At 44.9% G+C, this 15,990-nt stretch overlaps 1 protein-coding gene across 3 annotated transcripts in view; it reads right to left on the bottom strand.

The window, feature by feature from the left end:
• LOC104300354 (deubiquitinase DESI2) overlaps window positions 1–15,990 on the bottom strand; it is a 65,990-nt gene that overhangs the window by 9,009 nt on the left and 40,991 nt on the right. Inside the window, exons 3-4 of one of the 3 annotated variants that reach the window (XM_009900627.2) lie at window positions 15,797–15,890; window positions 14,486–14,627 (exon numbers count right to left, since the gene is read on the bottom strand). The exons of 1 other annotated variant lie outside the window; for it this stretch is intronic. In XM_009900627.2, the coding sequence (XP_009898929.1) occupies window positions 14,486–14,627; window positions 15,797–15,890 (236 nt within the window). Of the gene's footprint in view, window positions 1–14,485; window positions 14,628–15,796; window positions 15,891–15,990 lie in introns of those variants that run through there. One more of the 3 variants, XR_008462248.1, reaches the window with a different exon arrangement.

The following is a 15,990-nucleotide window of genomic DNA, read 5'->3' as shown; positions in this document are numbered from 1 at the left end:
GGCTGTGCTAGTGTAGCCAAAAGCCATATGTAGAAAGAGAAGCATGACAACAGAATGAATTGAGTGCTCAGACACATCTGGAATGAACCATTAACTCAATCCACAGCGATATCTTTTTTACCACCTTACAAAAACTAAACTGGTAGCTTAACTGCCCAGTGCTGGCAGAGATAATGGAGCCTGAATGTGTCTCTGAGGAATGTACCTCTAAGCATCAGCTGCTGCACATGGCACATATGCAGGAACTAACATTCCTGAATGAGAACAGACATGCAGCCTTTGCCACATACCTGGAAGCATATCCTCAGCTTGGTGGAGTTGGCATGCTAGGATCAATTGCTTGAGGCAGATTTATTGCATGGTTACTGTGTAAAAACCAATGGTTTCTGCTCTGAGGAATATAACTAGCTTGGGGGGATCACAAAATAGATGCAGGGGACTGCTTCACTGAGCCATGAAGGCAGGAATATGCTGCATCTTGCTGGGAAAAGAGTACAGCTAAGAAACTGTAGATGAGGTTGAATGAGCTCAGTAATGAGGCTGCATTCTGGGAGGTAGCATCTCAAGTCAAAGGCAGGAACAGAAGAATCTTTTAAATACATTTAAGCAACTGTCTAAAATACTTCCATTCTCCTATGCAATCTCTTTTTGGACCACAGAAGGCAGGGAACTGCCACCCCTACAGGTCCTCCCCAGGAGTGCAGCTGTTTCTGCCATGTAAAGCAGAAGCATCTGCACCATTTTCATACATGTGTAGAATTTCCCTAAGTCCAGTCAGGAGTGAGGAAAAGGGAAGTCATAGGAAGGAAGAACTAATACCTATGATCTTGCTCCCTTTGCTGGAAGAAACATGTCAGTCACATCTGTAGTCCTATGGCAGAAGGACAAAACTGCCTCTATGCAGGAGCCTGCACAAAGGGCTGCCAGAACAGAGAAGGTGGAGTAGATAGCTCTAGGTCAAACAGGACAGCTGGCTTAGACCACCTCAGCACTCAACAGCACCATTTCAGCTTCACCAGCTGTAGCCACCAGCGTAGTAGCACAATGGCTGCAAATGTGACATCCTGGTGAACCACATTCAGAGCTTAATTTTGAGCTACATCACTGATTAGTTCTGTACCAGCACTGGAATATGCTCTCTTTGAGCATGAAGTTCCTTGTAACCAGCACTGCTACATACAGCCAGCAGCTGCAGGATGACAAGAGAGGCAGCAAGTGGCCTCTTAACAGATGACAATTTGGGGAATACTAAGTATAATTAAGTCTAGCCTTGTTAGTGACATTTAAAATAATGTCTCTCCCACCAAACAAATGTGCAACTGCAATTCATTCATATTATCATGATAGCATTAAGAGGAACAGCCTTCTCCTAGCAGGTGCTGTTTTGAGGGCAGTGGCTGAGAACAGCTGCTGCCTAATAGGGTTGTGCTTTCCAGTGTTTGTGGACATGCTGAAGGTCACCAGGCCAGCCCACAAGCATAGAGGGATGAGCATTGAGAGGATCTATTTTTTTTCCCTGAATAAATACCCAAGAAAAACCTGTGTTTCACTCTCAGCTCTTGTTTCCTAAGTGAGCAGCAGATTACTCCAGATAGAGATAAAATGAGAAGAGAGAATACAGGAACCCATAGGAACAGAGAGAGAGACCTGCTGTCTAGGAGTGCTGGCAGGACTCCCGAGCAAAAGGTTCCAGTCTCTAAAGCCTATCAACACACTTAGTTCATTTACACTCCTGACACTTTTTGTTTATCAACAGACAGCTGGTGAAAAGGACAGACCTTTTGCTTGCCATCTTCATTCATGGGAAGGTGGCATCTGTTCTCAGGCATTAGCACACACAAAAGCTTCATGATGGTGCAACTAGAAATGAATTCCCCAGACAGTACAAACTAACTTAGCTCCCAGGTATTCTGCTTATTTATAACAGATAAGGACACCTGCTGGGAAGACATGCAAAAAACCCCAGATAAAATAAAACAAGCAGTGCCAAACACCCACATTTCCACAAGCTCCAAAGAACTTGAGATGGATTGTTTGGTTGTGTTTTGGTTTGGGATTTTTTAAATTCACTCTTAAAATCTCTTCATATTTAATATTCTTTTGGCTAGATAGATCACTTTAAAGGGAAAGCCTGAAATATGTGGCCAAACCACACCATTTGCAAAAACTTGAAATGATGTGCTCAAAACTTGCTGGGATTGTGTGTGTGTGATGCCTGCTTCATTTAGAATAGAATAGACCAGACCAGGTTGGAAAAGACCTTAGAGATCATCGAGTCCAGCCTATCATCCAACACTACCTATTCAACTAAACCATGGCACCAAGCACCCCATCCAGTCTCCTCCTAAACACCTCCAGGGATGGTGACTCCACCACCTCCCTGGGCAGCAAATTCCAATGGCAAATCACTCTTTCTATGAAGAACTTCTTCCCAACATGCAGCCTAAACCTCCCCTGGTGCAGCTTGAGACTGTGTCCTCTTGTTCTGGTGCTGGTTGCCTGGGAGAAGAGACCAAGCCCCACCTGGTTACAACCTCCCTTCAGGTAGTTGTAGACAGCAATAAGGTCTCTCCTGAGCCTCCTTCTCTCCAGGCTAAGCAACCCCAGCTCCCTCAGCCTCTCCTCATAGGGCTTGTGCTCTAAACCCCTCACCAGCTTTGTTGCCCTTCTCTGGACACTTTCAAGAGTCTTAATGTCCTTCTTAAATTGAGGGGCCCAGAACTGGACACAGGACTCAAGGTGTAGCCTAACCAGTGCTGAGTACAAGGGCAGAATGACTTCCCTGCTGGCCACACTATTCCTGATACAAGCCAGGATGCCACTGGTCTTCTTGGCCACCTGGGTACACTGCAGGCTCATGTTCAGCCTACTATCAAGCAGTACCCCCAGGTCCCTTTCTGCCTGGCTGCTCTCCAGCCACTCTGACACCAGCCTGTAGCCCTGCATGGGGTTGTTGTGGCCAATGTGTAGAACCTGGCACTTAGATGTGTTAAGTCTCATGCCCTTGGACTCTGCCCATCTGTCCAGCCTGTCAAGGTCCCTCTACAGAGCTTTCCTACCCTCTAACAGTTCAACACTTGCCCCTAGCTTGGTGTCATCTGCAAATTTTCTGATAATGGACTCCATTCCCTCACCCAGATCATCAGTAAAGATACTGAACAGGATGGGCCCAGCACTGATCCCTTGGGGACACCATTAGTGACTGGCTGCCAGCTGGATGTGGTACCATTCACCACCACTCTCTGGGCTTGGCCCTCCAGCCAGTTCCTAACCCTCATACTGTTCCCATGTGCACATTGATAGATAAGGAAAATAGGATGGACCAAGAGTGCCAAAAGATCCCATGTAGAAGTTACTCCACAAATTGTTTTTACTGGGCTAGGAGACTCATCCAGGACAGCAAGGCTAGAAAAGTTAACCATGGTAAAAGATGTTTGTATTTTTGTAGCAGCCTTTCCTCTGAGGACTTCCCAAATGCTTCATAAATTTTAACTAATGCACAAACCACCTAGGGATCTGTTTGCCTCAAAAGAGAAGCCACATCTGGAATTCAGTACAGCAGTTTATTAACCCTAGGCAGTCAGGGTTGTGCATACTTACAGGCAGAAACAAGAGGGAAAACTGCATTCATTTGAAACCAGGACAATAATTTATGGGTGCAGGATGTTGTTATTAGCAAGCTTCTCAACGTACCTGGCAGTTAGAAAACAGAAGACAAACACAGCCTGCCCCCATAGAGCTAACAGCACTCAGAGGCTGCTGCAATGAACCAGTCCTTCAGTGAGGACCAGGTAATAAAGCTTTTCTAACATTCTTTAATGCCCCCTGATTGTTTGTTTGGTCCTTTGTTTGTTAATTTCTTTCTCTTCTTTCTATCTGCTGAGAGCATCGTGTCCCCTGATGTTAACAGAACTGCATGAAGGCTTTTATGCAGCAGAACACCTCTCCTCTTCTTCAGAGAAGGCAATTGAAAAGCAATTGTTGACTAAGGAAAACATGGGGATCACTTGTCTGGTTTATAAAAGCTTCTGCTGCTTTTTGACTGTGACTCAAATGCCACCCAAAGCTCTTTTCTCTGGTGTTTAATCCTGTCTCCCTGATAGATTTCAGGCAAAGGGGAGCTGCCTAGTTCTTAGTAACACTGTGATGAGAACTTACGTGTGTGTGGGGGTGGACCTGAAAAGCTTTCAGCTTAACTTATTCACTGATGATTAAAACAAGGCGATAGGATAGGATAGGATAGGATAGGATAGGATAGGATAGGATAGGATAGGATAGGATAGGATAGGATAGGATAGGATAGGATAGGATAGGATAGGAATAGAATTAACTAGGTTGGAAGAGACCTTTGAGATCACTAAGTCCAACCTATCATCCAACAGTATTTAATCAACTAAACCATGGCACCAAGTGCCTCATCCAGTCTCTTCTTAAACACCTCCAGTGATGGTGACTCCACCACCTCCCTGGGCAGCCCATTCCAATGGCTAATCACTCTTTCTGTGTTCTTCCCAACATCCAGCCTAAACCTCCCCTGGCGCAGCTTGAGACTGTGTCCTCTTGTTCTGGTGCTGGTTTTCTGGGAGAAGAGACCAACCCCCTCCTGGCTACAACCTCCCTTCAGGTAGTTGTAGACAGCAGTAAGGTCTCCCCTGAGCCTCCTCTTCGCCACGCTAAGCAACCCCAGCTCCCTCAGCCTCTCCTCACAGGGCTGTGCTCCAAACCCCTACCCAGCTTTGTTGCCCTTCTCTGGACACGCTCCAGCAAGTCAACCTCCTTCCTAAACTGAGGGACCCAGAACTGGACACAGTACTCAAGGTGTGGCCTAACCAGTGCTGAGTGCAGGGGCAGAATGACCTCCCTGCTCCTGCTGGCCACACTGTTCCTGATACAGGCTAGGATGCCATTTTCCTTCTTGGCCACCTGGCCCTTGATTCAGCAAACCTGCCTTTTTCAGAACATTTCCTGCAAGTCAAGTTCATCTAAGATAAGCAGGGTTCTGATGCAAGCTTGTTACATGCTGTCAGCATTGCCTTGGCAGAAAAAAAAGACAGGTAAATAGCCAAGAGAAGAGAATATGCCTTGGCTGCCATCTCCTGTCACTTCAGCACAGCTCTGTGCCCTCCACCAGTAAAGATCCCTTTGGCCTGCCAAAGCTCTAACCATATTGACAAAGGACAAACAAGACAGTCATGCCATCGGGGAAGCATACATCAGATAGAGCTCTAAAGCCAATCCCAGAGATCTTACCCCCACTCGAGTTACAAGCAATGTGTATCTCCTGCTATCATGCTGATCTGCAATGACAAAGCCTCTCTCTGCTACTATCAATAGAACAGATCTTTACCAATAATACACAGAAAAAGGAACAGAAGCCATACCATTCAACCTAGATGTGATCTGCGTGCGAGTAAGCCTGACTGCACCCTGCCTTCCAAGGAAATGCTGATTGTGTGGCTTCACCAAGCATTTCCACCCAATCTGGCATGTAGATTTAATAACATCGCTGTGCTGTCAGCATCAATAGTCTGTATGCTAGATGCCTGCTTCAGTCCTTTCTAACCATTATTTTGCAGGATCCACTGTTCAGATGCATCTGCTAATCTTCAAGGTATTTCCTATTGGAGACCATCCTTCTACACCGATGTGAGGGAGTCCTGCTGACTTTGTCAGACTGGGAGCTATTTACCTCCCAGGTTGAGCATTTCAGTGCTGCAGCTGACTGGCAGACAAGCATTTGGCTGTGACAAGGTCCATAGCCCTTGCCTTGTAGGAACCAGCCTCATTTAGGATACTGAAGAATTTTCCAAGGCTGACTTAAGCCACCTCAGATGCTTAGAAGACTCCTCCTGTGTCAACAAAGAATAAGCCAAGCTAACTTCATTAACCCCCAAGCCTATTTTCCAAGGCCCCTTCAGCCCACAAACAAAATAGTTTCCCAAAATAGTTTCCTCCCTCTGGAAATTTCTGCAAAGCTTACAACTTCAAAATGAGCTTCTAAACCCACAAGCCTATGAATTCTGCTCTTCTCCTGCTGAAATACATTCTTAGTTGATGTAAATAATTAAAGTAGGACAGTTCCCATGGGGGAGGCTGAGGGACTCCCTGCTCCAGAACATCTTCTGACTGAGATTCAGGAGAATTTTTGCTAAAATGAAAGACAAAAGATAAATAAATCTTGAGCCCAACTCGTTCTCCCACACCCTAGCAAGCTTCTCTCTATCCAGGAAGCTCTCAGTTATTTGAGGTTGAGCATGTCTCACCAGCTAGGTCTGTCCAAACACATGAAAGTCCAAGTAAAAGTTTGCCAAATACCTCTAAAAGGCTCATCTTAGAAAAGAATTAGCCAGGTTGGAAAAGACCTTTGAGAACATCAAGTCCAACCTATCACCCAACACCATCTAATCAACTAAACCATGGCACCAAGTGCCTCATCCATTCTCTTCCTAAACACTTTCAGTGATGGTGACTCCACCACCTCCCTGGCCAGCCCATTCCTTTGGTCAATCGCAAGAATTTCTTCCTAACATCCAGCCTAAAACCTCCCCTGGCACAGCTTGAGACTGTGTCCTCTTGTTCTGTTGGTGGTTGCCTGCTCTACTTTGGGTGACTTGGTTTACTGTTAAAAAAGTCCTATTTCAGGTCTAATACTTAGATCACATTTTAGCCATTTACCCAGGTGGCATCTCTGAGCACTGTGCCCTGGATCCAGTCCTTTGAATCAAGAAATGCTGAGCAATAAGGAAGCAGAGTCTTTAATATTTGAAGGAATGCAGTGGTGAAAAGGATCAGTGGGTGCAAGGGGAAGCTGAATAATGAGATACCAATCTGTTTTCCTGGAGAGAATTTTTAATCCCTCAAATCCAAGTGACCTTACAAAGCCTTCTGAAGAACGATCACATGTGGATGTGAAAGATGTGCACTAACTTTCAACTCAGTTCTAGTCTTTCTTTGTTGTTTGGGTTTTTGTTTTGTCAATAGATTTCTCTGGGTATAAGACAAAGTCATGGCAATTTAGGAATAAGTTTAGGGTGTTGAACAGTGCTTCACCATCTCTCAGTCATGTGGCCAAATCCTTCTTTCATTAACTCTAGAGGAATTTGTACCAGATCACTCAGGTGTTTCTGAGCCAGAGAGAAAGAGAAAAAAGAAGGGAAGGGAGGGGAAGGACACAGACTTGGTTTCCAAAAGTCTGTAACTGCATGTTTGTCCTGGGTAACCCTTGTTCCAAACCACTGCAGTGACAAGTGCTCCTGCAAAGCAGTGACATGGCTGAGCCCTCAAAGCTGTGGGTCCTTGCAGGGGAATTTAGAGCCCAGGGCTTACTTCAAGGTTGGCCTTTTCCTGAAAGCACAAATATATTCCTTTCCCTTCGTGTCTGCTTTACAGCAATTTGCAACTTCTGTCATTTTGCTATCTCACAGAAAACCAGAAAATTCAACAATTCACATAATAAAACCCCCCATTAATTACTTTAGCCTTTCTTATTGTTTCAAAAGGTTTTTTCCTAATGTTCCAAAGCTTTTTTTCCCCCCTTTTCCACTCTTTCTAAGTGGTAGAATTTAAACAGCCTCTTTCATCCCCCAGGACACCTAATAAAGAAAATTAATATTTTGCAGCTTCTCAACTGGCCATTTGGACTTAGTTTTGTAAGCATAGATGCAGGATTGTTAGGAACATAGTGACTTAACAACAGGTGATCAAAGGGAAGGGCTTTACTCAAGGCTTACATGGTTCTAACTGAATTCCCCACACGTGTGTTGCCTCATTAGAATGCTAGAACCCCTGCTGTGTGCCAGCAGCATTGCCTGTCTGGAGTACTGACACAGAGAAAGACACACAAACTCAGAACAGGATGGGAAGTTTGGGCTCTGATGCTGGCCTGATTTTTCTTTGCAGAAATTGCAAGCCTAAGTACCTCAAAAGGATTGCCCATCCTCCTGGACAGGTTCTTCAGAGACCATGGTACTGATACGTTGACACTCCCTAGAATCCAGTAGTAAGCACCACGAAAAGAGTAAGCTTCTTGTAGGCAGATTGCTAATTCCAGTTTGATGGCCCTCTTTATTTTATCCCACTAACAATTTGCTTAAGTAATTTATAAATATAGGTACCATGGGACTATGGTGCAGGAGTAAGAGTGGCTGAGGCAACCCTAACTGGATGTTCACTGCTTAGATCTAGCTGCCATCACCTTCCCACACTGACACAGAGAGAGTCATAGAATCATTTCAATTAGCAAAGACCCTCTAATAAGTTCACTGAGTCTGACCATCATCTAACTCTGCTGGTGAGATTAAAGGGAGATTGCAAACAGGATATTAAGTGGTGTTTGTACTAGTGACCTTAAATTGAAGCTGGGCAAATGCACAGGGAATACATCCAATTTCTTTCTCATGACTGTCCACTAAGAAATTCTGTGCTGCTTTACATCAGAACTTCCCTGGAAACTAATTAGGATGGTATGTGGCACTTACTAGGCAAAGACTTATGCTCTCTCATAGTTCTTCACTCCTTAAATAACTCTGAGTTCCCTGATGAGGAAGAATTTCTCAGGAAATCCACAGGAAGTAACTCCCAATCATGCAGCATGTTCACTGTGTCACTTAGTGAGGAGTCTGCCATGAAATGGCATTGAAGAATATGAAGTCTGAACTGCTGCTGCTGAAACCAGGGCATTCTCTGTTTTCTTTCTCTGCTTTGTGAGGAGACCCAGCCATGGCTCTTTGATCCAGTAGCTGCTCATTAGAAGTCCATAGGGAACTGGCAAAGTGAGGAGAGATCTAAACCTTGAGCAAGTATGAATCTGCTCAGCAGTCTGCAGTAGAGAGTAAGGAAAATTCTGAGCTCAATGCCCATGCAGGAGTAACAAAGCCCCTTGCAGCTTGCTCTTGAATGTGGGCAGGAAGATCAGAACAGGTTTGTTGCATCACAGGGAGAGGCTCAATGCTACAGCAGCATGCAATTATGCTCAATCACACTGCAAAGTGAGCTTCTCTGGAGTTAAACAGCAGGTCAAAGCCATGCCCAGTGGTTAAGTAAAGCTTATCTGCCTGTGCTGGGCTTGCCAACTGACAGAGTCATGAACAGAGGTCTAGGCATGCCCCTAACCATTAGCAGTCAGTCTGCATATAACTGCTGAAGAGAAGTTGTAGTTATCACATTGGAACCTGAGGCATCATCATAGAAAGCAGAAATTTGACAGAAAAATCATTCATAAATAGGTGTAGGTGGAAGATACCTGAATGGATGTTCTGTTTGCTGAGAAAGTGCTGGTAAATGACAAGAACACAAAATTTGATTATAAAGCCTGACTCCTACAGCTTCAGCAGTCCTTCTGAGGAGGAGCAACCCAACTTACAGGTCCTGACAATTGGACATGTGGCCATTGCCTCATGGTGTGATCCTGAGAAAGCTGGCTGGGAAAGGAGAGCCAGCCTTTTACTTCCTTCTCATTCCCTCTGCAGAAACGTGACCTCAGCCAGCAGGACTCACAGCTGCATCTGCCCTCAGACCACAAGACCAGATGGTATCCTCCCACCCTGTGGCCCAGCCACTGGGGCAACATCTGTATAGATACCAATTAGCAAGCCCACAGCCAGATGAGGAAATTAAGGCAGCTAAACACAGCTACCTAGCACATGGCCAGCCAGGTAGGTCTGGGTAAATACACAATAACTCATACATCACCACATGGCCATAAAGCTCTAGATCTGGCTTTGTGTGCTGCTGCAGAACGAGACAAGCCATAAGCCAGCTAATGAACCTTGGCAGGTAAGAGAGCTGTCACTGAAAGTTTTCAGAACCCTTTTTGTAGGAAGGAAATTACCCAGTATGCAAGGAGGGCTGCATAATCAGAAAGCAGAAATGTGAATTGCCTGGCATTACTCAGGCAAGTTTCCTGAACTTACTACAACTGCTTATGCCCATGAACAGAAGGCCTGAAGGTTTGTAGGAAGAAACACTGGTCACCCTCTCTTCCAAGCTAAAAACCAAGCCTCAACCCCCACCCCTCTCTGTCCTGAAAAGACAGTGCAGTATTGATAGCATCACCTTTCAGCTGCACTACAGCAACAGAAAGACCAAGAATTTATATCCACTTAAAATCCTTGGCTGCTTTTTATGTGGCTGGAGTTAAATCTCAGGTCCAATGAAAAATTATATTCTGCTGAACAAAATTTCTACATCTTTTAATTATTTGGATTTTTTTTCCTGTTTCCTGTCTTAAACTGCCACATAATACAGCTACAGAGGAATATTATCATCATTGTTGTTGTTATTATTATTACTGATTCAAAAGTGAAAACTCTAAAAGAGAGGACAATATAAATACTAAATAGACTCATCTCAGAATTAATTTTGGAGCACAAATACAAGTTCTGTTTTCAGTTCTGGGCCCCTCAGTTTAAGAAGGACATTGAGACACTTGAACGTGTCCAGAGAAGGGCAACAAGGCTGAGGAGAAACCTCGAGCACAAGCCCTATGAGGAGAGGCTGAGGGAGCTGGGATTGTTTAGCCTGGAGAAGAGGAGGCTCAGGGGAGACCTTATTGCTCTCCCCAGCTACCTGAAGGAAGGCTGTAGCCAGGAGGGGGTTGGTCTCTTCTCCCACGCAACCAGCACCAGAACAAGAGGACACAGTCTCAAGCTGTGCCAGGGGAAGTTTAGGCTGGAGGTGAGGAGAAAGTTCTTCATAGAGGGAGTTGTTAGCCATTGGAATGGGCTGCCCAGGGAGGTGGTGGAGTCACCATCCCCGGAGGTGTTCAAGAGGGGATTGGACTTGGCACTAGGTGCCATGACTTAGTCATGAGGTCTGTGGTAACAGGTTGGACTTGATGATCTTTGAGGTCTCTTCCAACCTTGGTGATTCTGTGATTCTGCCCACTATGGAAAAACATATCTATGCAGTCTTGACAGCCCCTTTTTACACTGCTGACACCCATCACATAGTTGTCATGTTCTCTGCACTATAAGGCTATGCCTCACAGCTCAATATGGTAGGACCCAGAGCTTCCTAATGTGGCAATTTTCATTTTCTTTAGTTTTAATGGGAGCTATAGGGAAAAGGAAAAGGGAAAAGAAAAGGAAAAGGAAAACAAAAACAACCCCCACCAAAACAAACAAAACTGCTAAGGTTGTAAAGTTAAGCAAGCACTCAGGAAATGCGAATAGAAACTTTAATTGCTTTCAGTTCATGCAAGTTCTGTCTCAACAGATATCAAGCAGACTTTCCTCCAAGAGGTCAGAAGTATCCCCAGATGAGCTGTGCTACTTCTCCAAAACACAGAGATTACCAAACTGCTGTGTTCACTGGAAAAGATGGAGACCTCTCCTAAGACAGCCACATACATTTCTCACGTTGCTGACTGAGGCACACTGAATCACTAGGACTTTGCTTAGTGTCTTAAAATCAGCTATTTCTTTAAGAATTTCAGCTCCCATTTTTGGTATCTTGATGCTAGAGACTTCTCTTGGCCTTCTCCTCTTAAGCCTGAAGTGGTCCAGGTACTGCTCTGGTTTTGCATTTGTAGTACTTTAGAGAGGGGTAATAAACACAGGCTTATGCAAATAGAATAGAATTAGAATAAGAATAAAATTAGAATGGAATTGACCAGACCAGGTTGGAAAAGACCTTCGAGATCATCAAGTCCAACCTGTCACCCAACACCATCTAATCAACTAAACCATGGCACCAAGTGCCTCATCAGGTCTCTTCCTAAACACCTCCAGTGATGGTGACTCCACCACCTCCCTGGGCAGCCCATTCCAACGGCCAATCACTCTTTCTGTGAAGAGCTTCTTCCTAACCTCCAGCCTAAACCTCCCCTGGTGCAGCCTGAGACTGTGTCCTCTTGTTCTGGTGCCGGTTGAGCAACAGCAACAAAAAAAATCCTGCTTGCCTATGGAGGGTTTCTTTAAAACTGACCTAAATCCTGAATAAATTCTGCCCCTGGGAGGAGAAGTGTCAGAACAAGCCATTTAAGTTTTTGTTTTATTATCTGGACAGGTTAGAGGGCAGTGAATGAGCGCATCGAATCCATCAAGAAAGCTCCTGCAGGAAAACTTAACCCTAAATTCCACTCCTGTGAAGATGTTCACTGAAGGCAGATTAAAAGCACAATTCAGAAGTACCCTTGTTGTTTTTCAGTAGTATCTCTTATTTGACCTGTGTGTGAAAGGTTGGGTAAGGAAGGGGCAGTGAGGGGTGAAAGGTTGGGTAAGGAAGGGGCAGTGAGGGGTGAAAGGTTGGGTAAGGAAGGGGCAGTGAGGGGTGAAAGGTTGGGTAAGGAAGGGGCAGTGAGGGGTGAAAGGTTGGGTAAGGAAGGGGCAGTGAGGGGTGAAAGGTTGGGTAAGGAAGGGGCAGTGAGGGGTTCACTGATACGTAGCAGCAGAATCAAGGAAGCATAGCTCTGTGCTTATGGCTTGGACATGAGACACATATTGCTCATATCAAAATACATAATAAGCAATGACCTTATTTCACTGCTGCAGATGAAGAGGGATTTTTAGCTTTTGGTAATAATCACACAGCTTTCTCCTGGGTCCCCTTCAGAATTTTTCAGGTTCCCATTTTCTGCTGTACTAATTTGGTTATTGGACTCCAAAACAGCAGTGTGGCTAACACCGACTCGATCACTGCAGATTGAAACTTCACTCTCTGTACCAATACAATTTCTTCCTATTTTAATTTGCTACCATTTACAGAAAGGACTCAGTCATTTTGTCTTTCTGTAATTAGCAAGGATGAGACCAGTGGAGAACTGGTTTTCCCAAGAGCCTAAGGAGGTCCCTTGCAAATGAATTGCTGCTTCTTGAAGTCACCAGGGATTTTCTTAGAAAACCATATAATGGGTGATGTTTTTTTTTTACAGAATCTCATCTCACTCTGAATCTCTGATTGGGCCTGTTTGGGGATGAATGACACTTGTGGGTAAAGAGGTTGCTGGCAGAGGCCTGTTGCCCCTTATGATAAAGAAAGGTGAGAGATGTGCAATGAATGAGGATGGGGACCTTAGAAGGAGAAATGGAAGTTTCACTGTTAAAGCAGTTGAACCCTTGTGGTGGTTTGAGCCTTAACTGGGACTTAAGAGCTCAAATGAGGGGGACAAGGCTGAGAAGCCCCCCCTACTCCTCCTTCCCAACAGAGAGGAAAAAAGAAAGGGAAGGAGCAAATCCACCAAGAAATAACTTGGAATTGGCTTGGAAGTAGAGAGGTAAAGAATTTTCTTTAAAATATATATAACAGGTAAGGTTAACAAGGGCAAGGAACAAGGATGGATGGGAGAGGAAAAAAAACAATAATACAAAACCAATCTCTCAGAAGAGGCACAGGCAGCAGGGAGAAGGATCAGGCCCAACCATGTGGCAGAGAAGCAGGGAGCCACCAGCAGTCCTGGTCCAAGCAAAGGCAGAGCCCCAAGAGAGCTAATGGCTGCAGTATCCTCCCTTTTATAGCCTTGCTGGGCAGGGAGGGCAGTAGAACTGACTAATTTAGTTTCCCAGGGGGAAAACCCCCTGCAGGGAGGGCAATACTCTTACAAGCCCTCCCCCTGCTGCTTCCAGGATGGGTGTTAACCATCACAACCCTATTGTAAGGAATTCTATTCTCTCCTTGCATTTGCCATAAAGCACTGATGGAAAGCACAGAAACAGGTTTTATGGAAGCTCACTTCCATTTTGTGCATTTCTCATCTTTTTTCTGGCACTGAGTGAAGGTCCTGAATTCAGATTTACACGAGTGCTGAATACTCACACCTTTAATGAAATGCACTTCAAACACATCATCTAAGGGGTGAGGAGGAAAGCATTTCCCCCAAAAAACAATCAGATCTTCAGGAATAAAACCAAAATCCAATATCCTGAATAAGCAAGTATTTAGGATAAATTTGTGCTTCTCTGTGCTTCAATTCTGAAGAGAAATCACAGCCCTGTTGTAACTCACAGTGTTTGTGTGAACATGAAAATGAAAAAGCACCTCAGATGTCTATGAGGAAAATCAATACTTCTTTTTAATGGGTTTTGGATGACACATATTAAATAAGGAATAGGGACACCCACTTCCTGAATACTGCAAAGTTTTGTTTGCAGAGCACTGGTAAGTCATTTTCATTCCTTTGCAGCTCACACAGGGTTGTTTGTGTTTGCTGTAAAAATGATGCACATTTGCACGCTGGCTAAGGGCACCCTTCCGATTCCTGCTCAGGACCTACCCAGTGAACCAACAATTCAGGCACTCCTTGTTCCCCACACAGTTTAGACCAAATGTGATAACCATGCTTCATCTCCACCTCCTGACTTCATCCCTGTTAACAGGCAAGACCTTCCAAAATTGTGAAGGGCAGAGACAGGATATGTGGTGATGGACTCTGTTGGGGCATGCAGTGCTGACCCCAGTTCTCTTTTTGTAAGCACTACTACAGATCTGAAGAAGCAAAAAAAGAATAAATTAAGAATAGTAATAGATTTTTTAAAACAGCTGTGGTCACCTCAGCCAGAGCAGCAGAGAAGTGATTGCAGTTCTTGTGCATCAGGTGGTACGCATTTCCTTTGTACTCCTTCCCCAGCTCTTCCATAATCTTATCCACATCCTCCTCTGTGAAGTCTGTGGTGCCCAAGGCAATGGATTCTCTAGTGAAAAACAAAACACACAACAGGAAACATGGAAAGGTACAGTGAAGAGAGTGATAGGTACCCAAGGAGGAGGAGATCATTGAGCATTGACAAGAAGGACAGGCTTAAAGCATGGGCATGCATATCTGGGGCTACTGGAGACTCTGACTAACATAATGGCACAGATAATCCCCACATTATCCACAAAGCAGGGTGTGACACAAACAGCTTCAAGAGCTTCCTGATCACCAGCAGGAAAGTCTCTGCTCTGCTCCCACTCATTCCACAACATAAATTTTCAGTAGGGCAGAGAAGATGCTTTTTCCATGAGGGTAGTGGAACACTGAACAGGTTGCACAGGGAGGTAGTTGAGGCCACATCCTGGAGATATTCAAGGTGAGGCTTGACATGTCTCTGGGTAACCTGATCTAATTGAGGATGGCCCTGCTTACTGCAGAAGGGGTTGGACTAGATGACCTTTGGAGGTCCCTTCCAACCCAAACCATTCTATGATTCATGATTGAGAGAGTTTCCATGGGGTAGGCCAAAGAGGAGCAGACTGAACACTTTATGCAATAAACTATTGCTTCTCCCAATATTCACTCAGTAGTGCTAGTTGTAAGTCTCCAGTGATCCTCAGCTTAAACTGGCAGTCTGGAAATATCAAGCCTCACCTGCCAGCAGCCCCACAGTCTGAGCACACTGAACAACACATTAATGCAGCACCCTCTCAGCCTCCTCTATCAGTTTGTCTGTTGCTTGTGACAAAGAAGGAATAAATACAGGAGATGACATCTGGTACTCTGCACAGCATCCACAAATAGGTGATACTCATTGAAAGACAAGGCTTTGTTTTTTCCCCTGTGCAACACACAGTTACTCCCATTCTTGCTGACAGGTGGAACTGGGAGCACAGGAAAAGAAAATGGGGGAAAAAACCCTGCATTGATTTATAAGTAGGCTTTTAAACCCTGACACACACAGTTCAGCACTGTTTCTTCTTTGGTGTACATGCCCTTCAATCCACCTGCAGGGCTGGCCTGGAACCAGGATCAAGTAAAGGGTGCAGGGAAGGTGTTTACAAGGAGAAAGAAGGGGGAACCCAGAGGATAGGGCATCCCTGCTCCACAACAACCACACTGATGGCTACTGGGGGCAGAGGAAAAGAGGTAGAAAAGGGCCCTTACTTGAATTTAAAGGTCTCGCCAAGTTCTACTGCACTGCCAGGTGTGATCTCGAAAATCCCACTGAAAGGGTAGGGATGCCCTCCATAGGCAAACTCTGACAAGGAAGGAAACAGACTGTGAGTAATTAAATGAACACAAAGTCAGGGAAAAGTCTACGGCAGCTGTCTGCATGGCTCAGCATCAGCATCAGGGGC

This window comes from Dryobates pubescens, chromosome 5, assembly GCF_014839835.1.
Source record: "Dryobates pubescens isolate bDryPub1 chromosome 5, bDryPub1.pri, whole genome shotgun sequence".
NCBI classification, from domain to species: domain Eukaryota; kingdom Metazoa; phylum Chordata; class Aves; order Piciformes; family Picidae; genus Dryobates; species Dryobates pubescens.
The sequence above is the reverse complement of the archived record's forward strand: the minus strand, read 5'-3'. Positions and strand labels throughout refer to the sequence as shown.